Source organism: Glycine soja, chromosome 6, assembly GCF_004193775.1.
Source record: "Glycine soja cultivar W05 chromosome 6, ASM419377v2, whole genome shotgun sequence".
NCBI lineage: Eukaryota > Viridiplantae > Streptophyta > Magnoliopsida > Fabales > Fabaceae > Glycine > Glycine soja.
The window spans coordinates 41,120,286-41,145,260 of NC_041007.1; the positions used below are offsets into that span (position 1 = coordinate 41,120,286).

Below are 24,975 nucleotides of genomic sequence, written 5' to 3' on the forward strand. Positions count from 1 at the left end.
TTCAAGGTTTCAACGCGTTCAGGTGTTTTGTTCAGACGCTATATCATTTCTCTTGTAAGCTTATCCTTCTGATGAATAATACCTCGAGAGGTCTTCTTTAGAGCTTGCTGTTTTTGATTCATTGCTTCTGAGCACTACTGCATGACTTCTGATCTTCCTTATTCAGGTGTGTCTTCATTCTCTATTTAGTCTTTGCATTTTCTGATGATATTTGAATCATATGTAGCTTCTGATAACATTTGACTAAAAATACCTTCATTGGTCATAACCATGCTATGTGATCTTATTTAGCTTTTGATATTTACACTTTGATGTGAGAAAATATGATTGTCTTTCATGCTTGTGATCAACTTTTTTTTTGGTAGTCTTGCGTTTGAACTGACAAAATTTATATACAGATTGCCGATGTTTCACACTACCTTACCTCAAGCTTCTTGAAAAAGTCCTATTTTATAAGCACATCTCTAAGTAAACAATTAATAGTTAAGTCTAGATAACTTATAATTCGCGTTTTAGAAGTTTGTTGGGAACAAAACATAAGCTTCAGAAGGAGTTTTGCACATCTCAACAGTCACATGTTATAAGGACGGGATGTAACCCAATATTAAGGATGAACTAGTTTAAAATTCTAAGTGTCCTTTCCTTGCTTGCTTCTTGAAATTAATTATTTTTTGTTTGATTAACTTATGCTGGTTAAGAAATCTTTATATTGAGTGTTAATCTAACTATAATTGAGCTTAAATAGATTTTTCAAACTACTCTTTTACTTTAATTAGAAGCAAGCAGCAATACAAATTGTAGAGAATCTGAAAAAACCAAATTTTGAACCATATCTCAGAAACTGAGATATGATTTTACCTACCGATTTTGAGAAACAGCTTCAAATAACTAACTTGGTGTGTACCTTATTGTATCCAAGTTGAAAAAGGGGTTTCTTGGCTCCTAACTTACTTTTAATAGCCAAGCAGAAACTTGAGCAAAGAGATATAAAAAACTTGTGTGTTTGTGAAGAAAAATATATTATTTGTCAAGAGATTTTCTCTTCTAGTGTCTCTTAGATACATTTTAGTTTCACGTAACCAAAATAAAATGAAAAGTGGTTCAGATAAAAATATATTAAAAAACAAAGAAGGTACTCGATCACCTCTGCACTTCAAATATTAAAGCATTCTAGTGTAAAATTTGTTGTCATAATCGGCCGGATTTCAATTTCCACATTCAAATATAGGTGCATTTGCTAGGTTACACAGTTACGGGTCACATTTGCATATATTTTTATCCAAAAAATAATTATTAAAAAAAAGTTAAATATAGGAGAGACTAAAAAAAGAAAAAAAATGCTAATTTAATTTCTCTAAACACTTTGCCAAGGAGCTATTTCCCATAAAAAAAAACCGAATGAAAGTGATGACACTTAACACAAAAGAAGAAAAAACAAAGAAAGAATTATGTAAAACATGCAAAAAATAATCAGGGACAATTTTTTTTATGAGAGATAGAGAACATGCTTAAGAAACTCAATCCTTTATCAATTGTATCTTATTGGTATAGCATGTGAGAAAGTTATTTAGACTTTAGAGATTTTAAATCTAAAAAATCAAATATTTAACACTCATTAATAAATAAAGTTACAATTTTTATAAAACTAATACTAAAAAAATAAAATTAAAATTACAAAAAAGTAATTACAATTTGTAAGGAAAAGATTGACCCGGACTAGCTATTTCACATGATTGTTGCTAATTGCATTATTTCAATGTTTTTCAACATTCATCCTACGTGTGAAGGTTGGTGCTCCCATCCAACAAACCAGTAGCCACTTTACCCGGTTACAATCCACTGTCCCACTTGCACACTAGTTTAAATTATTCTATTGCTTTTTCAACTTTAATTCTCATTATGATTATGTAAGACTAATGTGTCGTCTCGTATGAATCACTTTCATTAGCAAAATTTTTCCGCCTTTATTTATTTGTCAGGTTATATATTAACCCTTAAATATGTGGTTAGATATCGAATTTGTCAGGTTCCATAAGAGAAAAAAACTATACAGTGTGACTTGTATAAACTTATGATTCCTAATAAATGTCATCTAACAAGGAATGATATTTTGGATGAATAAGGATATTTCTCTATGGAGAATTAAAGACTAATCTCTTAATTAACGAATTATTCTCTTGCAACATTTATTTTTCTATATGCATAGGTTAGAGATCCTGACCCACGTGCTTAAGAAATAAAATTATCTATAAATTAATCATATTATGTTGGTTAACAAGGAAGAATTAATATGCCCGAAAGTGTGTTTATTTTTTTATTCTTTTCAGAATTCAGATCTAATTTTATTGACTGGGTCAGGTGGGAAATTTTGATAAATTTAAATTTGCTAACAGATTGATTCCTTCTATATTTGCTGGGTCAGGTTAGGTGTGAAATTTTGATATATTTGTCAACCCTCTGTTTTCGTGAGAGGAGACATTAACGTAGAATGGCCTTTCTAGTTATTGTCATTCTTGTGAGCAAGCTAATTTTTTTCTCCTCTAATTTTTTAGCTGCAACAGATATGATTAACCAGTTCCAGTCACTTGAAGATAACACAACCTTGGTTTCAAACGATGGAACCTTTGAGTTGGGTTTCTTCACCCCAGGTAGTACTTCCCCAAACCGCTATCTCGGAATCTGGTACAAAAACATACCAATCAGAACCGTTGTTTGGGTTGCCAACCGCGACAATCCAATCAAAGACAACTCCAGCAAGTTGAGCATAAACACAGCAGGCAATTTCATACTTCTCAACCAGAACAACAACACCGTGATTTGGTCAACAAACACGACAACAAAAGCATCCCTTGTCGTAGCACAGTTGTTAGACTCAGGCAACTTGGTCCTAAGAGACGAGAAAGACAACAATCCTGAAAACTACTCTTGGCAGAGCTTTGACTATCCTTCAGACACGTTTCTACCTGGAATGAAAGCAGGGTGGGACTTGAAGAAAGGCCTCAATAGGGTCCTAACCGCTTGGAAAAACTGGGATGACCCTTCTTCAGGGGACTTCACAGCGAATTCTTCACGTACCAATTTTCCTGAAGAGGTTATGTGGAAGGGCACATCAGAGTACTACAGAAGTGGACCATGGGATGGCAGAAAATTCAGTGGTAGCCCCTCTGTGCCAACCAATTCAATCGTAAACTACTCGGTTGTGTCAAACAAGGACGAATTTTACGCTACCTATAGCATGATCGATAAGTCGTTGATTTCAAGAGTTGTGGTGAATCAAACTCTTTATGTTCGTCAGCGCTTGACATGGAATGAAGATAGTCAAACGTGGAGGGTGTCGTCGGAGTTGCCCGGTGATTTATGCGACAACTATAGTACTTGTGGTGCATTTGGGATTTGTGTCGCTGGTCAGGCACCAGTGTGCAACTGTTTAGATGGATTCAAGCCAAAATCACCCCGGAATTGGACACAAATGAACTGGAATCAGGGGTGCGTGCACAACCAAACTTGGAGCTGCAAGGAAAAGAACAAGGATGGTTTTAAGAAATTCAGTAACTTGAAGGCGCCAGACACTGAAAGATCTTGGGTTAATGCAAGTATGACACTTGATGAGTGCAAAAACAAATGTAGGGAAAATTGTTCATGTACAGCCTATGCAAATTTTGACATGAGGGGAGAAGGAAGTGGCTGTGCCATTTGGTTCGGTGATCTGTTCGATATAAGACTGATTCCCAATGCTGGACAGGATCTGTATATTAGATTGGCAGTGTCTGAAACAGGTATGCGCTTCAATTTTTTAAGATGTTTAAGCAGAGAATTCGATAAAAGTTAACTGCATAAGTTGATTTTGATTTTAGCTTACAGGCCACAGGGCCAGGATTGGTTTTTCTATTTCTTTTTAATTTCCTTATTTTCTTATTTTTCAAGTGTTTATAAAGAAATTCATCCAAACACGACTTTCATCACCATAGCTAAAGAGAAAATGTATTTAATAGTACTCAATGCCCAATTTACTTCTTATATTGATTCTTTATTTCTTTTTCTCTGTCATGCTCAACAAAATCAAGATGAAAAAGATGATTCAAAGAAAAAGGTGGTTGTGATTGCAAGCATCGTTTCCTCTGTAGTTGCTACGCTATTAATTTTTATATTCATTTACTGGAGCAACGCAAAAAATATCAAAGGTAAGATTTTGCCCAACTCTCACATTCTCTTTTCATAAGGATTTTCTTAGTCATTCTATATAAAGCTGATGCAAATTTAGAATGGCCCCATAAAGACTCACAACACCATTGTTGTGTCCATTGATTTTGAAATCAAAGGAAAGGGTGTGATCGTAGTCAAAAGGCTATCAATTATAAGGAGAATAAATACTATAATTTTTCACCTAATACAGCCCCAAAGGCAACTTAATTAGTACGGGTTGGAAAATAATTTTTCTTTTCACATTGTTTGGGTGAAAACAGAGATCATACTTGGCATTGAAGTAAAGAACAATGAAAGCCAACAAGAAGACTTCGAGCTACCTTTGTTTGACCTTGTCTCAATAGCACAAGCCACAGATCATTTCTCAGATCACAATAAGCTTGGTGAAGGTGGTTTTGGGCCTGTATACAAGGTATGTGAGCAATGTACCATCAATAATTAAGAAATGACAAAGCTTGGAAATTATTATTATTCACTACATTTAACTTTCTTTCCCACAAATGTTGTGTTTAGGGGACACTTCCAGATGGACTAGAGGTCGCTGTTAAGAGGCTTTCGCAAACATCTGGACAAGGATTAAAAGAATTTAAGAATGAGGTTATGTTATGTGCAAAACTCCAACACCGAAATCTTGTTAAAGTTCTAGGATGTTGCATTCAAGAAAATGAGAAATTGCTCATATACGAGTATATGGCCAACAAAAGTTTAGACGTCTTTCTTTTCGGTTAGTGTCTCTTAATTTAAATATTAACTGAATGTGGGATTTCTTTTTGTTCTTATAGTTCTGCGAGATTAAAAGACGATGACCATGAAATTTGACAGATTCTGATCGAAGTAAACTTCTTGACTGGCCAAAGCGATTCTACATTATAAATAGAATTGCTCGGGGACTACTTTATCTTCATCAAGACTCAAGACTAAGGATCATACACAGAGATCTTAAGGCAAGCAATGTATTATTAGATAATGAAATGAATCCAAAAATTTCAGATTTTGGTTTGGCTCGAATGTGTGGAGGTGATCAAATTGAAGGGAAAACAAGAAGAGTAGTCGGTACATAGTAAGTACCTTATATTCATGCTAACATCTTACTTATTATGCATTAATCAGACATTAAATTAACACTTTTGTGGTTTCTTTGTAGTGGTTATATGGCTCCTGAATATGCATTTGATGGACTATTTTCCATTAAATCAGATGTATTTAGCTTCGGAGTATTATTGTTAGAGATAGTAAGTGGCAAGAAAAATAACCGACTCTTCTATCCAAATGACTACAATAATAATCTCATTGGACATGTGAGTGACATAAATTTATTTTATTTTTCATATATACAATTGAGCAATAGATAACCATTATTTCAAAATGTATTAGGCATGGAGTTTGTGGAATGAAGGAAATCCAATGGAATTCATTGCCACTAGTTTGGAAGACTCATGCATTCTATATGAGGCCCTGCGTTGCATTCATATTGGTCTATTATGTGTACAACATCATCCTAATGATAGGCCAAACATGGCATCTGTGGTCGTATTATTGAGCAACGAGAACGCATTACCTTTACCAAAGTATCCTAGGTACTTAATCACAGACATCTCAACGGAAAGAGAATCTTCTTCTGAGAAGTTTACATCCTATTCTATTAATGATGTAACTATCTCAATGTTGAGTGATAGGTAGAGAAAGATACTTTACTTCTTACAAAATATTAAATTATTTATTTTGTATATGTCCTAGTAATTTTTGTACATGTTTTTAATTGTTTTGAAATATGTTTCTGTCTATAGACTTTTCTCTAATGTTACTCTAACAATTGAATGCAAAAATTAACTAAAAGTAGAATATATTTTTGTTAAATAAACGTTTAGAGGCAAAGCATCAAAGATAAATCAACCATCCCAACTGCGTCGGCATTGAAGATTCATCTCATTCCACGCTAAATCCCTAAGAATTTATTCAAATAATAAAAAAAGAAACAGAAACATGGGAGGACATGGACCAAAGCCCATGAGGTAACAAATTCAACAGATCACCGAAATCTATAAACTAGAAAACCCTGTCTATCAGATATAAAAACATTAACTCTAAAGAAAACTAGGCAATGAATCCCACCACACCCAATTTCCACTATTGAAACCAATATTTGCAATTTTATGTACACATGCATTCTTTCCTAAAGATATCAGAAACGCGTACGCACAGGCCCTGTAATGTTTTCATAGTTATGGTATTGAAATATAAAATTTAACATCAAAAGTTTAAATTCAACGGTTAGCACAAGTCATTCAATCTTGTCTAACCTCATCTTTCTTTCTGAAGGGATTTTTGAATGTAATACGAAAGATTTATAAAGCAATCCTAGTTATTAAAAATAGTATGTGGATCGTCCAACACAGTTTAAAACGATTATCTCTAGAATCATTTTTAAGAACTCGTGCGTCCAAGGTGTGTTCACAGATAAACAAGAGAAAACAAGTTAGAGATTAAGAAAAAAAAATAAATCCTAGATTTATATATACTGGTTTACTTAAACTCTTGAGTTATGTTTAGTTTTCCAATTTGATTACAAAACATTTTATCCTATCACTTTTGACTTAGCAAAATATTCTCTTAGACACTTTTGACACACCTTCAATCTATCTAAGATTGATGATACACACCCAAATGTTATTTGATTACTAAGTTACTCCTATCTTTCCAAACAACAACATGAATGATATCAAAATTTCAAATCCAACACTCACAAAGAGGATGTACAATGAAGAACAAAATACAAAACAACTTTGCTAAACAAATAATACAGACTAAACCTCAATGTTTGATCGTCCAAAGCAAGATTGTATAAGAGCAAATTCACAGCACTTGAAAATCACTTATTGCAGAAGTTGTTCACATGTAGTGCAGTGTGGTGTTATCTAAAACAGTACACAGAATTTCCTTTTATAGGTGTCAGCTCATAAGTGGTGCGCTAAGGGCAAAGAATTTTGTGCTAAACGAAGTTCCTAAATGACTCATCTAAGTTTCAGGACTTCTGTCAAAGCACAAAATGAATTTGTGCTAAGCATGGTCTTCGAAATATTCTTCAGGAACTTCAGGCTAAGCAAAATTGCTTTCCGTGCTAAACGTTGAACATGCTGAAACTAAATCTTCTCTCAAAAAACTCTCAGGCAGTCTGGTGCTAACCGTGATTTCCCTTTTGTTCTGAGCGCAACTCCCACACTGTTCAACTTTTCACTTCTTTTCTACAATTTTCCCTACAAACAAAGACCAAATCTAATGAAAATTTACTTAACAAGTAAAAGGAAACATTCTAAACTAAAGTTAGTTTCTATTATTAACACAATTGAGGCCAAGTAAATATCAAAAGAGAGAAACCTGAGATAAGTGTAAATTTAACTGATCAATTTATAAGTGAAATTGAGCCTTATCACGGGTCATTTTCTAGTTCTTAATTGTAATATCTTTCAACCTCCGCGAGCAGCCTGGCGTCCCCATGCAACAAGCAAGTAGCCTCTGAGTTTAATTACCCGATTCCAATTTCAACAATTCGGTCACTTTCCACTTGCACAATAGTTTAAATTAATCTAATGCTTTTAAAACGTTAACCCCAATTGTAAAGACTGATTTCTTAGTCAAATTCGTGAACAAAAGTTTCCCGAGTTTATTTATTCCTTTAATTTAGTCGTTAATGCTTATTTTATTTTAAATCCAAGTCAACATTATAAACTGAATTTGAACAAAACTTTAAATATAATTTTTTAGTGCAACAATTCAAAGGCACATCAATTATTAATATACAATAAAAAATAAATTAACTGCTACTGAAGACAGGACAACTAACATAAACTAATCACATAAAATGCTTGCTAGAAACTACCAATTCAACAATAAAATATGATAATTAGAAGTGTAACTTTGAAGTAAGCAATGTACGTACATTGTTTGTAATAGTTTTGTGATATACACCAATTAAAAATCATTCTTGAAAAGGATATTGTAGTAATTTTCCCATTATTTTGTTTGTGTTATACATTCTTGCACCAAACAATGCACAATGTAAAAGGTTGTCAACTTAAGCTTTTATTGTCGTTTAATTTGTTATTCTACTTATGTTATATCTAAATGTGTATCAAATACGCAAAGTATACTTAAGTTTCAGGGTCAATATTCAACAACAAACTTATTTTACTATCAATATATTTAGAGTAAATTATAATGATCACTTTTGTGGTTTGCTTTTATTACATTAGGTATTTTTATTTTTTTTAATACTATAAAGAAAATCACAATTGTTGGTTTTTTGTTTCACTTGTTACCGTTTGGTATTTTAGATGTGAGAAACGTTCGTTTGAGACTATCGCATGAGGAACACATGTCTTTTAATGAATTTTCTTTGCCAAATATCTCCTTATTTATTTCTTTTAACTTTACAATTCTTTCACATTAAAATGATGGTCAAGAAGTGCATGCATGTAAAATGATTCACATTAAATTCCAACAAGATGAATCAATATTTAAAGTTCAATTAAGTAAAAAAAATACATTTAATTGAATATTAAAAGGGCTTCCGACAAAATTCTTCATGTCACTATTTAAGCATTATTTTCTTTTGCCTTTATTTTTTCTTTCATAAATAAATGGTTTTTTTAAAAGTAAATTTACTAATGAAAGTTTCATGGAGTTAACAAATGAGGTTAAAAATAATATCAAAAAATGAAAAGGCTAATGAGTGAAATAAAAGTAAACCAAACAATATTGGTCATTGTAATTAACTCATACATTTAAAGCTTCAATATGTTTTTAATCCTTAATATATATCCGAATTTCGCATTTGATTTCTGATAAATTTTTTCTCTGCATTTGTTCTCTGATATTTGAAAAGTTTTATTTTAGATCATTGCCATCAATTAAGTAATGTCGTATTCATTAAATATTTAATAATACGATTTGTAACAACTAAAAAATAATCAGTATTTGTTTTAAAATCTAATTTAAATTTTCTAGCAATTAAAAATCACCAAAATCAATTAAAGTAAAAAAAATGAGTAAATTTAACATTGAGAATCCTCTTTTGAGTCATCCACCAACCCTTCACTTACTTTCTTCTTCCTTTAACCTTCATCTTTCAAAATAAATCTCATTTTTTTTTTAAAGAAATGAAACACATCTCAATCTTTTTAAAGAGAAAGTCCTCTCCTTCTCTCTCGTCTTCAGCGACCACCTCCTCATCCTTGTTGTCGCCTTCGACCACTCCTGCATGCTCTATGTCTCTGCCAGTGTCAATCCGTGGTGGGCCCTCACTCCGCCACCACCATGGGCTTCTGCTGCCACAGTCGCGTCTCCCAGATCTCCAGTGCCTGATTTCCACACACGCCTTCCCCTGCCAAGACAACCACCGAAGGAGACACAATTTGAATACGATGTTGGCAGATAGGCACTTGTGCCATTGTAGTGGAACAATTTCTCATTAGAGGGGGAAGTTTTTTTTTTTTTGTCAACTGCATAATTATGCAGAGGTGGTTAATTTACTGGCCTTTTTTTTGTATATGGTTATACTCATGGGTGATAACTTGGGAACAGGGAAGCACACATGTGATTTACTTGTCCCCATCCCCTTTCTTTATTTGCACATGATTTTCCAGCACATGAAATGGAAGCCACAATCCAAAAATGGCCATCCCCTGTTAAACCATTTCATTTGGAATTCACTTAATGATTATTAACAAAATAAATTAGAAGATAAATTTCAAAAATAGATTAAGATAGACAATCAAGAATGTGAATAAAAACATATCAAGTTCAATATAATACAAATTCTTCCAAACTTAAAAGATTAAAAACAAAAGTCACTTGCTCAACGTAAATTTCGTCAATGAAATTACAAGAACAAATGAAACGTTACAGTAATGTCTTGGTGTGTTGCACATTGGCTTGATGTCACTGAACGGGTAAGAACCAGATCTGTATTCATGGCACGATGCGGCAGAACTCCACCAACAACGCAATAGTGACCACTCATCCTTGAACCCCTTCATCGTCCTTCGCAACAGTAGACAAAAGTCATGGCAGATTTGAATTTGTGTGTTGCAACATGGTAGATCTTCGACAAGGCTGTGACGGTGACCGATCTCCTTTCAACCCTATCATTGTCCTCCACTGTGACAGACTAAAGTTGCCCCAGATCTAGATTGGTGCATTTCCCAACATGTTGTTATTGTTGTTGTGCGGGCGGAAGTGGTTCGGCATCAGCATCAGCGGTGAGGATCAAATTATTGTTGTTTAATTAATTTTGATGACTTTTAAATGTCAAAAAATTTAAATTTGATTTTGAAACAAATATTAATAATTTTTGAGTCGTCATAAATCTTTTTATCAAATATTTAATGAACATATCATTACTTAACTGACAGAAATTTAAACAAAATTTTACAAATATCAAGGAATAGATGCTAAAGAAAAATTTATAAGGGATCAAACCTAAAATTTTTGGGAATATATAAGAAATCAAAAACATATTTAAATCTATATTTCAATTAAATTCTAATTTTATTAGCTGGCTTTAGATGGGAAACCTTGATATATTTTAATTAGAATTAGTTACCGATCGATTCCTTCTACATTGAACTTTAGGACTATCACAGGTCCAGCTCATGATACTACTAACTTCAACGCTTGTAGATAATTCTCTGTATTCATTAGGAGACTCTAATTTAGAATGTCCATGCTTAATGTTCTCCTTCATGTCATCAAGCTAATTTTATTCTCCTCTAAATTTGCAGCTGCAACAGATTCCATTAACCAGTTTGAGTCACATGAAGATAACACGACCTTGGTTTCGAACGATGGAACCTTTGAGTTGGGTTTCTTTACCCCAGGTAGTACTTCCCCAAACCACTATCTCGGAATCAGGTACAAACACATACCAATCCGAACCATGGTTTGGGTTCCCAACTGCGACACTCCAATCAAAGACAACTCCAGCAAGTTGAGCATAAACAAACAGGGCAACCTTGCACCTCTCAACCAGAACAACAACACCGTGATTTGGTCAAGAAACATGACAACAAAAGAATCCCTTGTCGTAGCTCAGTTGTTAAACTTCGGCAACTAGGTCCTAAGTGACGAGAAAGACACCGATCCTAAAATCTACTTGTGGCACTGCTTTGGTTATCCTTCAGACACGTTTCTACCTGGAATGAAAGTGGGATGGGACTTGAAGAAAGGCCTCAATAGGGTCCTAACCGCTTGGTAAAACTGGGATGACCCTTCTCCAGCGTACTTTACAAACCAGTTATCTTGAAGAGGTTATGAGGAAGGGCATGACAAAGTACTAGAGAAGTGGCCCGTGGCATGGAACCAAATTCAGCGGTAAGCCCTCTGTGCCATCCAACGCAATAGTATACTATACAATTGTGTCAAACGAGGATGAATTTTACGCTATGTATAGCCTGACCGATAAGTTAGTGATTTCAATAATTGTGAACAACCAAACTCTTTTTATGTAACACCTTATTTTTAGTAAAATAAATTAAAATTATTTTATTTAAAAATAAATAGAATTTTAAAAAAATAATGAGGTTTTTATAATTAAATAAGTAAGAAAAAATAATTTTATTAATTAAAATAATAGTTTCAATATAAATAAAATAAATATATGCTCTTAGAAAATAAAAAATGTTTTATTTATTCATTTGATAAGGAATAAAATAAAATTTTTTTTATAAAATAATAAAATAAAGTAAATAATAGACTGAGAGTACCCTACTTATATATAGAGACATATTCAATCATTTTTTTACATTTACAATACGTCTATACCTCCTCTTTTTTCCTCAAATTCGTTTCTCCCTCCTCTTGTAAAACCTTTTCTTTTTTCGCATATGCTCAAACTTGCCCTAGTAGAACTACAATCACGGACTCTTTAACCGTTGGATCATTGTGAAATTTATACATTAGATTTGGAACTCATTTTCTCATATCCTTACCATTGGGATATGCAAAATAATGTCTCTGGTGAGAAAAATGTCTCTCGCACGTAGCTCTTTTTTTCTCGCGTACACCCAAACATATCCCAATAAAACTATGATCCCGGACTCGTTAGTCGTTGGATCGTCGTGAAATTTGAACATCAAGTGCAAAAAGCATTTTCTGCAAATTCTCACCGTTAGGATTTGTGACATAATGTCTATGGTGAGAGAAATGTCCTTCGGACGTAGCTCTTTTTTTCCTCATACACAAAACTTGTTCTAGTAAAACTACGATCCCAGACTTGTTAACCATTAGATCACTATGAAATTTGAACACCAGGTTCAGAATGCATTTCCTCACATCCTCACCATTGGGATTTGCAAATATTGAGGCTTCAATCCCTTCTCCCTCTCTGTAATGTTTGGAAACCCTAACAGATGAACTAGAGGAAAAGCTTGAGGAATCCTAGAGAACCACTGGAGATGCAGCTATCGTTGTCAGACTACACGCATCTATCATTTATACGTATCATATAAATGAAATATAGCTTACTTTAACACAACTTATGTCATTCCATCACTTATTGCGTAACATCACATCTTAACACTACATGTCTCACACATTTTCACATCATTCACATACTCAAGAAGGTAGACTTCACGTTCGTCTAATGAATTCTCCACTTGTGTTGAGCTGCAAGAGAGAGTATTAGACTTATGGTCTCCAAGCGAGCGATCGGAGCAAACACCTCATCATAATCAATACCAGCCTTTTGACTGTAACCTTTTGTAGCTAGTCTTGCATTGTATCTTTCAATTTCTCCTTTGACATTCTTCTTTGTTTTGTACACTCACTTGACACTAATAGTCTTGTGTCCTTTTGAAAGGGAGATGAGTTATCATGTGTCACTCTTCTTGATGGATCTAAATTTCTTCTTCCATTGCATCTCTCCAACTTTTATCTTGCGCAGCTTCTTCAAAGTCCACTAGTTCACAATCTGCAAAAAGACAAAATAGTGTGATATTATCCAATCTCTCAGTTTGATCATAAAGATCTTGGAGGGTTCTTGTGTGTGACATGACCCTTTCAGTCTTAGGAGATAGCATATTGTCTTCGAGAATGGTTGATGTTGATGGGGTGAGCTCTTGCTGAACATGTTGAGGCGTCTTGTCTTCTTCAAGTGGAGGAAAAAGGTTGTATTCCTTTTCATGAGTCTCAAAGTCTCATTGTCCTTCTTCATCGAAAACCACATCTCGACTAACTACCATTTTCTTGTTGTATGGGTTGTACAACTTGTACCCTTTTGAACTTCAATCATAACGGATGAAGATGAATCTCTCACTCTTGTCATCAAGTTTTGCTCTTCTCTCATCTAGAACATGCACATAAGCTATATTCCCAAAAAACCTCAAGTGAGAGATACTAGGCTTTCTACCACTCCATGTTTCTTGTGGTGTCTTCCCCATACACTTCTTGTCGAACATTGATTGGACAAATAAATTGCACACGCCACAACTTCTGCCTAAAATTCTTTTGATAGTTTCTTGCTTTTGAGCATGCTTCGAACCATATCAAGGATTGTTCTATTTTTTTCTTTCCGCCACACCATTCTGTTGGGGGAATCTTGGAACTGTTAGGGGACATCTAATTCCATTCTCTTCATAGAACTCATGGAACTCTTTGGAAGTGAATTCTCCTCCTCGGTCAGTCCTTATGACTTTGTTCTCTCAACCATTTTATTTCTCCACTATAGCTTTGAACTTCTTGAAGGCGGAAAAGACTTTTGATTTTTTATTTAAGAAATAGACCCATGTTTCTCTTGAAAAATCATCAATGAAAAGGAGGACATAATTATTTTTACCTAGTGAGCTTGGCTTGATTGGCCCACAGACGCCAGCACGTGTTAGCTCGAGTGTCTTCTTAGCTCTTGACTTTGACTCCTTTGGAAAACTCGTTCTAATTTGTTTGCCAAGTAAACACCCTTCAGAGAGTTGATCAGCCCAAGCTGTCCTCGACCTCTGCCTCGACCTCGTTGACTTCTCTCATTTCCTTGACTTTCTTCCTTCTCCTTCAGTTACATCTTGAAGAATTTCTCAGTGATCTCTTGCTTCTTCTTATTCTTCTCCTAATAAGCTTGTAGTGATCCTTGAAGTTGTTCCATCGTCATAGTTTCTAAATATTTGGTTTCCTCTATTGTCACAACAATGTGCTCAAATTTGGGATCTCATGAGTGTAGTATCTTCTCCATAATTCTTACATCTTCTAACTTCTCACCATTTTTTTTAGTTGATTTGAAATAGTGAGAATTCTTGAAAAATAGTCAAAAATGGACTTTGACTCTTTCATATGTAAGGATTTGAGCTCACTTCTTAGAGTTTGGAGACACACCTTCTTTACTTTGTCTTCTTCTTTGTCAGAGGTTTGAAGCTTATCCCATGCCTCCTTAGCGTATGTTTCATAAGAAATTTTCTCAAACTCATCATCACCTAATGCTTGATAGATGAGGAAGAAAGCTTTCTTGTCTCTCTTTCTTGAATCCTTTAAAGTCTCCTTTTGTGCTTGGGATAGTGAAGTCTCATCTTGCGGCTCCTTATAACCTTTTTCAACCATTTTTCAAACATCATGTGCTCCAAGAAGGGCCTTCATTTCGATGCTCTAATTGTCATAGGCGCTCCCCTTTAGAAATGAAACTTGGAAGGATGCCGCTCAATTGCTTGCCATAACTATAGAGGAATTTCTTATCAAAACCTAAGCTCTAATACCACTTTGTTGGAAAGGAGATAGGAAGTATTTGAGAGAAATGGAGGAGGAGAGAATATTTGAAAGAAGGCTAGTTTTTATCACTTGAGAAATGTTTTGGTTTTGACCTCTTTTTGGTTCTTTGGATTCTTTACAAATAACAACCTCTCCCCCTTTTATAGGCTTCAAGGGGGTATTCTAGATACATCAAGAAAGATTCCACACACTTAAATTGAGAGTTTTACACATTTTTTCCAACTACTTAGTTCTAGACACTTCTTCCAATTAAATATTATTTTCACTTATTTCTACACTTCTCTAGAATTTTCTTTGGAGTAGTAGCACAAACTTAATGGGCCTAACACTTGATTAATGGGCTAAATCAAGTTTATATTATTCAACAAGAACACTTCTCAGATCACAATAAGCTTGGAGAAGGTGATTTTGGGACTATATACAAGGTATGTGAGCAATGTACTATTGATAATTAAAAAATAATAAAGCTTGGAAATTATTATTCACTACATTTAACTTCCTCTCCCACAAATGTTGAGTGGTTAGGGAACATTACCAGATTGACAAGAGGTCGCGGTTAAGAGGCTTTGACAAACATCTAAGCAAGGATTAAAAGAATTTAAGAATGTGGTTATGTTATGTGCCGAACCCCAACATCAAAATCTTGTAAAAGTTCTTGGATGTTGCATTCAAGAAGATGAAAAATTGCTCATATACGAATATATGGCAAATAAAAGCTTAGAGGTCTTTCTTTTTGGTTAGTTTCTCTAAATTTAACTGTTAATTTAATGTAGGATTGCATTTTGTTCTTACAATTGTTGCAAAATTAATTAAAAGAAGATAACCATGCAATTTGGCAGATTGTAATCGAAGTAAACTTCTTGACTGACCTAATTGTTTCTGCATTATAAATGAATTGCGCGGGACTATTTTATCTTCACAAGACTCAAGACTAAGGATCATACATAGAGATCTTAAAGCAAGTAATGTTTTATTAGATAATGAAATGAATCCAAAAATTTTAGATTTTGGCTTGGCTTGAATATGTGGAGGTGATGATCAAATTTAAGGGGAAATGAGCAAAGTAATTGGTACATAGTAAGTATCTTATTTTCACACTAGAATTTTATTTAGGTCCTAAATCTTTCTAGGTTGTTCTTAACAATATTCTTATACTTTTCTTGTACATTTAACTTCTACATAAATCATGAGTTTCTAGGACCTTCTTTTCAATTCTAGAAATTTGTATCATATTTTAACACTCCTTGATACAAATTTCGATAACTCCAAACATAGCTTGAACTTGATTGTTGGTAGTGGCTTCATAAAAGTGTTTGCAACTTGGTCTTCTCACTTGTATTACTCAAGCTTGATTTGCTTAATTAGTTGCCTTTGCTTCTTTGAGGATTTTTCATAGCATTTAGGCTCAACCATAGCTGTGTTGCAAGATTCATATATATCCACCAAAGATCTTACTCGACTTTGAGTAGACTTTGATGAAGAATCTTGTTGTAAAGGTGACAGAAGGATACTTGCTTCTTCTGCTACTTCTTGAGATTGTTGCACTAAAACAAGAATATTGCTTTTTTGCAACATTTTTCTACTTCCCAATTCCAAGAAGCATTTTCATCAACTTCAATATCTTGACTAATGGTGAGTTTCTTCGTTTGCAAGTTGTAGACCCTGTAGCCTTTTGATTGTGTACAATATCCCAAAGAAGATTTCTCTTGTAGTCTTGTCTTGTAGCTCATGTCTCTTATGATGTGGAACATGTATGTAGCAAATAGATCCAAATACTCCTAGATGTTTAGCTAATGGCTTTTGTCCACTCAATGCTTCAATAGGAGTCTTGCCTTGAACTGCCTTAGTAAAACAACGGTTGAGTATGTAGACTGCAGTGTAAACTGCTTCTGCCCAAACTGTATTACGCAAACCATTTTTCTTTAGCATTGATCTAGCCATCTCCATGACTGTCATATTCTTCCTTTGAGACACACTATTTTGTTGCGGTGAGTATGTGATTGTAAGTTGTAGCCTAATCCTTTCATCTTCACATAACTTATCAAACTTGTGTGAGTTATATTCTTTGCCTCGATCAATTCATATTAATCTAATATGTTTCCCGCTTTGTTTTTTGACAAGAGCTTTGAATTTCATGAATATTCCAACGACCTCTAATTTATCTTTGAAGTATACCCAAGTCATTCTAGAAAACTCATCAATAAAGAGGATGAAGTACATATTCTAGTTTATTGACGAGTCGTCATCGGTCCACAAATGTTAGTGTGGATTAACTCTAACAAGTCTTTAGCTCTCCATGCTTTGTTAGTTGAAAATGGTAATTTGTGTTGCTTTTCTACAAGGCATCCCTCACAAGCTTAATTATTTTCATCTAGGCATGACAAACCTCTCATCATATTCTTTTGATGTAGCAACTTCAAGGCTTGAGTTATGAAGTGACCAAATCTTTGATGCCACAACCATCAATCATCAATTGTTGCTCTCATTGCAATGTTAGTATTAGTAGTATATTTTAAGCTTATTGGAAAACTTCTATTTTCTTTCTCCATTTCAACTTTGATAACACTACTATAAAAATAGTTTTTTGCAACATTGATTTTACGTTGGTCGATCAATAATCGACTTAGAAAGAAACACAGTGGCATTTTCATAAATAAATATAAAAGTTTTACGACCGTTTTATGAAAATCACCTTAGAAGACTGTCATTCTAGGATGGTCTTATAAAACCGCCTTAGAATACTATCATTCTAAGATGGTTTTGTAAAAACCGTTTTAGAATATTTTTTAATATTTTTAAAATTTCATTTCTCTCTCCACTCTTTCGTCCTTTGACTTAGACTTCTCCTCTCACTCTTTACTCCCCCTTTAGGTTTCCGTAGCCTTTGTGAGAGGGACCAAGGCAATGTCTCCGAAAACGTTCTCTATAAGGCTGCCATAAAGGTTGTTGACATTTTCACCGTCATGGCCGTCCCCCGGAAGACATTCTAGAAACCCTAGGAGACTTCACAAGCAAAGAGAACTGGGACAAGTTCTTCACCCTTCGCGGCGATTCCTTCGAGTGGTATGTTGAATGGCCCAACCTCAGGGGCCCACTCCTCTCCCTCCCCAAAACCGTTCCTCTCCCGCTTCAGCTCCTCGTCCCCGGCTGTGGCAACTCTCGCCTCTCTGAGCACCTCCACGACGCCGGCCACACCGCCATCACCAACATCGACTTCTCCAAGATCGTCATCTCCAACATGCTCTGCCGCAACATCCGTGACCGTCCCCTCATGCGATGGCACATCATGGACATGACTGCCATGCAGTTCAAGGATGAGAGCTTCGGTGCGGTTATTGACATAGGTGGACTGGATGCTTTGATGGAGCCCGAACTTGGCCCCAAATTGGGGAACCAGTACTTATCAGAGGTATATACGTTTCTCTACGTTGTTATTTCTTATGAGTTCATGTTTTTGATAACTTAGCCCTTTTATTTTTGTCAGGTGAAGAGAGTTTTAAAGCTTGGGGCCAAGTTTGTGTGCCTTACCTTGGCTGAATCTCATGTACTAAGTAAGTTTCCTTAATTTTGTTTCACCATGAATAATAAGTGAAAACATGTGATATGTAGAGAATACAATTGAAAGCACTAAGAAGGTGTGATGGGGTTTCAATTGCAGACGTTTTGTTTTCCTTTACTCTTACTGAAAGATTCATGGTACAAGGCTCATATGTGGTACCCACATTTTAGACTTTCCTTTATGTATTAGCCATAAGAAAAGAATACTTGAATGTGAATGATTCTTGGAAGAGGGTTTGCACAAAGCCCTTCCTATCTCCTTGACGTCTTGCTAACAAAGAAACATGCTACCAAAAAGCTATCCTGTGTTACCTTTAGAGTTAATTGTGGTGCACTTGGACGGGGTGCTTTGTTACTCTGGATTGCAATGAAATGATTTTCTGGAACTGTTTTTGCATTTTATCTTTTTCATTTTTTGACGTGCTTGGTTTGGTATCACTGGAGGATAAATATCGCTAATTCACAATTTCCAGAGATGATCATAGTTGGGAATCTAAGCATTTATTGAATTTTGACATGAACATCATAGGCATATACAAATCTACCTTCCACCAAAATAGATAGAAAAAAATGGCTTGCTGTGTGAATTCAGATAGCAACCCAAATTGAAATTCTTCTATTCTGTCTTTGAATGGCAAATAAATTGACATAAACTAAAAGAGAATATGGACAACTTTTACCAATTCTTCAAAATCTTTTCATTTTTTGTTCAGATAATACTATTATAAGCTGATTAGTGATAATTTGATAATTTTATGGCCTACACTAAAGGTTAGTATATATATGGATTACCATATTTTGCAGCACCATAAAAAGTTTACTATTTTTGGGGTAAAAAATTGATCATGATGCTTTTGTATTATTTTGCTTCTGAAATGCACTCTAATACGATCCTATTCCCCTTGTTATTAGATGGAAAGGAATGAAATTGAGGCTGAACTTGAAAATAGCAGGAAGTCTTTAACTGATTAAATGATGCCTGATGCTTCATATATTCAGAAAAAGGATTCTAGCATTCTTGGTGATGTGAGCCAAAACTTCATAGCAATATGCGCTTTGTAGGTTATGCATTTGGATCCTTGCTAATAATTATTTTCTTTTCTTTTGGGGGATTATTTACAACAACAACAACACCATTCCACTCTGCTGAATTATTTTCTAACTAAAATTCATGGCCTCAACAGCTGAACCACTTCCTTATAGCTCAAGAAGAAGAGATGAGTCAGAGTTCAATTTGAGAGGATGGGCAGTGAAAGCTTGAATCAGCCATGAGGTAACCAACTGCAGAAGGTACTCAGGATCATACATGAGAAGCTTTAGAGAAGACACAAGATCATTTAGATCAAACATGCACTGTTTCTTCACCCAGATAGATTTTAAAGATCCTTAATTATGATAGAAATAAAAAAAATCCTTAATTATGATAGATTTTAAAGACAATATGATATTACACTTTTAGTGCATAATTATTTTTCTCGAAGTAAATTAATAATAATAATCTTAAAAAATAGGACTTATTCAAAAATGTTTTTTTAGTTTTTAGTTATGAAAAAAAGACCAAATTCAAATTAAAAAAAATTGAAAAAATTGAAAATATAATTAAACTTAAAGTTTATAATAACAAAACAGTAGTATATAACTTATATTTTCCCTCTCGTCTTACCAATCTTATAAATATATTTTAGAAATTTTTTTTATCATATCGTTAATCCGTGTCATAAAGATCCAATGACTAGTGACCTTTTTCTTTTTTTAATTCAGACTTGGGACCCAAACTGGCTATGTAAAGGTTTGCATAACATAGACAGAAAATTTAACTACTAGTCTATTATGAATATGAAAATATTTATATTATATTTGTGAATCAGCTCATGAGCTTGCAAAGAACATATTCATTTCTTTAATGTACAATGACACATTTCATGTTCTCTGACACACGTATGTAAGCTAGAATTTCTCTGACACACATATTCATTTCTTTAAAAAAATAACTACTTTTATTCACTTGTCTTTCTTCTTTGTGAAGGAAATGCATAATGTTTCTCAAAATCCTGGTACAAATGATGGTAGGGCATATGTTACAAAAGGAAAAGTAGCAGGAGCTATGCATAAAAAGCAACCAAAGCCTTCATATGATGCAAAGTCAGAGGCTGCCCAAGTGGTGAATGGTTGCAATGGATACAGTGTATACTCAGGACCGGCACCAGTCTCTGGATATAGTGTATACTCAGTACTTATTTTTAAATATTATTGTTGCTTTGCGAGCATGGTTTTATTATTATAGAGCTGATTGGGATCTTTATGCAGGTTCTCGTACTATTGGATATTTTTAAATTTATTTTTTGGAGCTTTCATACTGACTTTTTTAGGATTTTCTTTTTAGTTTGCTTAATTGCTCTGGTTGGAAATGACACAACACATTTTCAATGATGCAGTCTAGGTATTACTGCTACTTGTAGTGGTTTGATGCTAAGGGCAGTATGCTGGTTATAATTGGAGGAAATGCAAAGGTATCATGCTGGCAGCTGCACTAGTGCAGTTAATAACAGTGCGGTTACTGTAGTACATGTGATTAAGGTACTACATATTTCAAATAAATGTCGTCGTGATACAGCTTGTGCTTCAGTCCCTGATAGCTAGTAGCTTTTTTTCTTACAACAACGATTGATTTTATATACTTGACGGCATTTTGAAACTTGAAAAACTCTACTTTAAACCCGGTTCATTTATATGTTCTTATGCATTTAAATGATTGAGATATTACAAGGAGTTTTATCTATTGTAACCAACTAAACATTTCCTCCCTTTTCAAATTAGAGAATTGGTAAATAAAGGGTTGAAAAGTATCTATTTCTTTGATTATGTTGGTTCTGAATAATGGTTTATGTTTCAAATCTATTTTGATATTCTATCCTAATATACTTCAAAACAGTGGCATACTTATTCACTAATCACTAGAGATTGTTATACTATAATTTGTAAGAACTGTTCAAAACTTTAAATATTTATCCTTCTGGCTGTGTTGACTAAATAAGTGAAGTAAATGGGTCTTTTGCTTCTGCTTCTTGGTTTTATCTTGCCTCCCAGTGATGGTATTGGTGTTGTTGTTGATGCTTCTGTGTTTCACGAGTCGTTTCTTGCTGGCAGTATTGGTAAGTTATACACTTTAGTAAGCGTAAATAAATTTGGATAGAAATGTGCCTGCATTCTTTTACAAGTTTTATTAAAAAAATTCAAATGAGCATTTATTTGTTGTTATTATTACAAACAAATTAAATCCCATGACTGCCGAGTATATCACTAATTATTTATATTTGCTGCTTCATTCATTAAATATTTAGAAAACCAAAATGTAGTGGCAATTTTTATTTATTATTTAGCAAAGCTACTTCATGGTAACAATATTCTCAAGGAAGGAACTGCAATTTCTATCAACTTGTGAATATCATTTGGTAACGTTCTAGAGGACACAACTTGTGAATATCATTTGAGATAATAGAAATTTAATATTATGTAGATTCTAAAATATATTGGAACTCAAAAAATAATACAATAAATTAATTGATTTTGTAAAAATTAAATTACATAGTAGTAGTTTTATATTCTATTAGTTCGTATTATTTTATATTTATATCTTAATTATAATATCTTATAATGAATTAATTTATAATATGAGAAGATATATAAATAAAGGAAGAAGAAAAAAAATTGCTTTATAAAATAATTAATGAAACAAAAGAAACAAATGGAGAAAGGAATTGAATAAGCTGTCGGGATTTTTTTTTAAAAAAAGAAAAATACATTCTGAGACGGTTGTCTAAAAAATCGTTTTAGATTGTAGACATTCTAAGATAGTTCTTTAAAAAACCGTTTTAGAATCATAAATTTTTTAAATCTTTTTTAAAAAAAATTATATTCTAAGACGATTCTTAGATTCTCTAAGATAATTATTTTCCTGAGAACCGTTTTAGAATGTGCAGTTTTTCTAAGACAGTTGTTTAAGACCCGTCGTAAAAAGTTTTGATTTTCAACGTTGTTCTACAAAATTGTCTTTAAAAGGGTCATATAACTTATGTAAAATCATCTTTTTGCAGTAGTACAATCTATTGACTTTTGTTACTTCTAGAAACTTCTCCATCTTTTTTCATCATTTTCTTTATTTTGAGACCATAATTTGAGCTTTGATTGAAAGGCATTTTTAATAGAGTCTTCATCATGCCTTTTCAATCTTTGCTCATACGTTTCAAGAGAACCCATAAGTTTTATCACTGATAAAGTAGATAGATCTTTGGTTTGGCCTATTGCAGTCACAATTGCATCATATCTATGCGGAATAGAAATAAGAATTTTTTTCAACAATTTTTTTGTCAAGAATATTTTCCCCGCATGCTTTCATTTGACTAACTATTTATTTTATTCTAGAATAATAGTCTTTAATGGTCTCAAACTCCATCATCCTTATTAATCAACTCAAAAGTCTTGTCTTAGACTTTAAAGTTTAATGACACATATCTTGATGCTGCCCTAAAACTCCTTTTGCAATGTACTCCATGCATCTTTAGCATTTATGGTATCCATTATTCTTGGAAAAAATAGCATCCTTGAATCTTTATGCTTATTCTCCTTCAACTCCTTCTTTTGTGTTGCAATAAGAGTAGGAGTGTATGTAGAGGCAATGAATCCTTCTACAATGTCCCATAAATCTTGAGAGCAAAAAAATGTATTTATTTTAATGTTCCAATAGTCATAATTTTCTCCTATGAATGAATAGATGAAGTTTGGGTAGTATTGGTCATGGTTTAAGATCATTTTTTTGAGTATTTTAGAATATGGTGAGATTTTTTGAAAGTAGTAAGCTGGATGATATTTTTACACCTATTTGATGATCATGAAACGTAGCTTTGGTACCACTGTTAGTATTTTTGGGGAATAGAAAGATAGCTAGTTGTTGGATGGTGATTGATAGTTGCATTTAGGATGAAGGTGTAGTCAACAATATTAATTAGAAGTAGTAGATGACTTAGTGACTGTGTAGCTCTTAGACAATGTGGAAGGAGAAATTTACATTGATTTCTTAGACCCATTACATTAAGGTGTTGTAAGCCTATTTATAAGCAAACAAGGTTGTTGACATCATAATTCTAGAGATAAATTTTTCTAGACTTTATACAATTGTCTAGTATACTACCATCTACTTAGGTCTTAAATCTTTTTAGATTGTTTTTAACAATACTCTTATACTTTTCTAGTATATTTAACTTCTACATAAATAATGAGTTTCTAGGACCTTGGTTTTTTATTCTAGAATTTTGTATCATTTTCTAACAAGGAGAGAAAAATATGAAAGTTAACTAAAATAATTTTAAATAAGTAGCTATCAATTAAGAATAAAATAAATACTATAATTTTCAAACTAACACAGCCCCAAAGGCAACTTTATTAGTATGAGTGGGAATATACTTTTGCTTATTCACATTGTTTGAATGAACACAGAGATCATCAGGGTTAAAGGAAATAACAACGAAAGCCAACAAGAAGACTTTGAGCTACCTTTTTATGACTTTTCCTCAATATTAAATTCCGCAAATAGCTTCTAAGATCACGATAAGCTTGGCAAAAGTAGTTTTGGGCCTGTGTACAGGGTATGTGAGCTATGTGCCTATTGATAATTAAGAAATTACTAAACTCAAATATTGCTATTCACCACATTTAATTTTCTTTCCCTCAAATTTGGTGTTAAGGGAACACTACAACATGGACAAGAGATTGCTGCTAAGAGGCTTTCACAAACATATGGACAAGGTTTAAAAGAATTTAACAATGAGGTTATGTTATGCGCCGAACTTCAACATCAAAATCTTGTTGAATTTCTTGGATGTTGCATTAAAGAAGATGAGAAATTGCTAAGATATGAATATATGGCGAACAGAAGCTTAGACTTCTTTCTTTTTGGTTAGTGTCTGTATATCTACTTGTTAATTGAATGAAGAATTTCATTCCTATGGTTCTTGCAAGATTAAAGAAGATAAACATGACATTTGACAGATTCTAACCGAACTAAACTTTTTGACTGGCCTAAGCGTTTGTACATTATAAATGAAGTTGCTCGTGGACTACTTCATCTCCATGAAGACTCAAGACTAAGGATCGTACACAAAGATCTTAAGGCAAGTATTGTTTTATTAGATAACGAAATGAATCCAAAAATTTCACATTTTGACTTAGCTGGAATGTGTGCAGGTCATCAAATTGAAGGATAAACGAGAAGAGTATTTGGTACATAATAAGTATCTTTTTAATGTTAAATTCTTATTCCAAATTAATCAAATATGAAACTAATTTTTGTGTGATTATTTTAGTGGTTATATGGCACTTGAATCACTACAAGAAAAAACCTTATTATTGAAAGAATATTTTTCACGAAAAATAATTCGTTGAAAATGCTGAAATCACCGACAAAATATTTTTTAC

At 33.5% G+C, this 24,975-nt stretch overlaps 1 protein-coding gene and 1 long non-coding RNA gene across 11 annotated transcripts; both read left to right on the plus strand.

Moving 5' to 3' along the window:
• Positions 1-24,975, plus strand: LOC114416960 (G-type lectin S-receptor-like serine/threonine-protein kinase At4g27290). Of its 4 annotated transcripts, none has more exons than XM_028382017.1 (8): positions 1-166; positions 2,553-3,776; positions 4,065-4,181; positions 4,464-4,615; positions 4,717-4,927; positions 5,026-5,263; positions 5,348-5,501; positions 5,578-5,989. In XM_028382017.1, the coding sequence occupies exons 1-8, from the start codon at positions 142-144 to the stop codon at positions 5,881-5,883; spliced, it is 2,427 nt and encodes an 808-aa protein (XP_028237818.1). In that variant the 5' UTR covers positions 1-141; the 3' UTR covers positions 5,884-5,989. The 4 variants fall into 4 exon arrangements, with proteins under 4 accessions (XP_028237818.1, XP_028237819.1, XP_028237820.1 ...); XM_028382018.1 differs by having other exon boundaries at positions 2,562-3,776; XM_028382016.1 differs by lacking the exon at positions 1-166 and having other exon boundaries at positions 2,407-3,776.
• On the plus strand, positions 17,787-24,671 carry LOC114416970. Of its 7 annotated transcripts, none has more exons than XR_003667672.1 (9): positions 17,787-18,355; positions 18,431-18,497; positions 19,417-19,562; positions 19,689-19,794; positions 20,531-20,725; positions 20,940-21,656; positions 23,998-24,146; positions 24,246-24,456; positions 24,550-24,671. It is a non-coding gene; the product is annotated as an uncharacterized LOC114416970 (long non-coding RNA). The 7 variants fall into 7 exon arrangements; XR_003667673.1 differs by having other exon boundaries at positions 24,585-24,671; XR_003667674.1 differs by having other exon boundaries at positions 20,940-21,081; positions 21,592-21,656; positions 24,246-24,671.

Coding starts and splice junctions, on each gene's coding strand:
- LOC114416960 (XM_028382016.1), top strand. CDS start 2,489: ATGGCCTTTCTAGTTATTGTCATTCTTGTGAGCAAGCTAATTTTTTTC. Junction 4,182..4,463: donor CAACGCAAAAAATATCAAAG/GTAAGATTTTGC, acceptor GGGTGAAAACAG/AGATCATACTTGGCATTGAA. Junction 5,264..5,347: donor AGAAGAGTAGTCGGTACATA/GTAAGTACCTTA, acceptor GTTTCTTTGTAG/TGGTTATATGGCTCCTGAAT.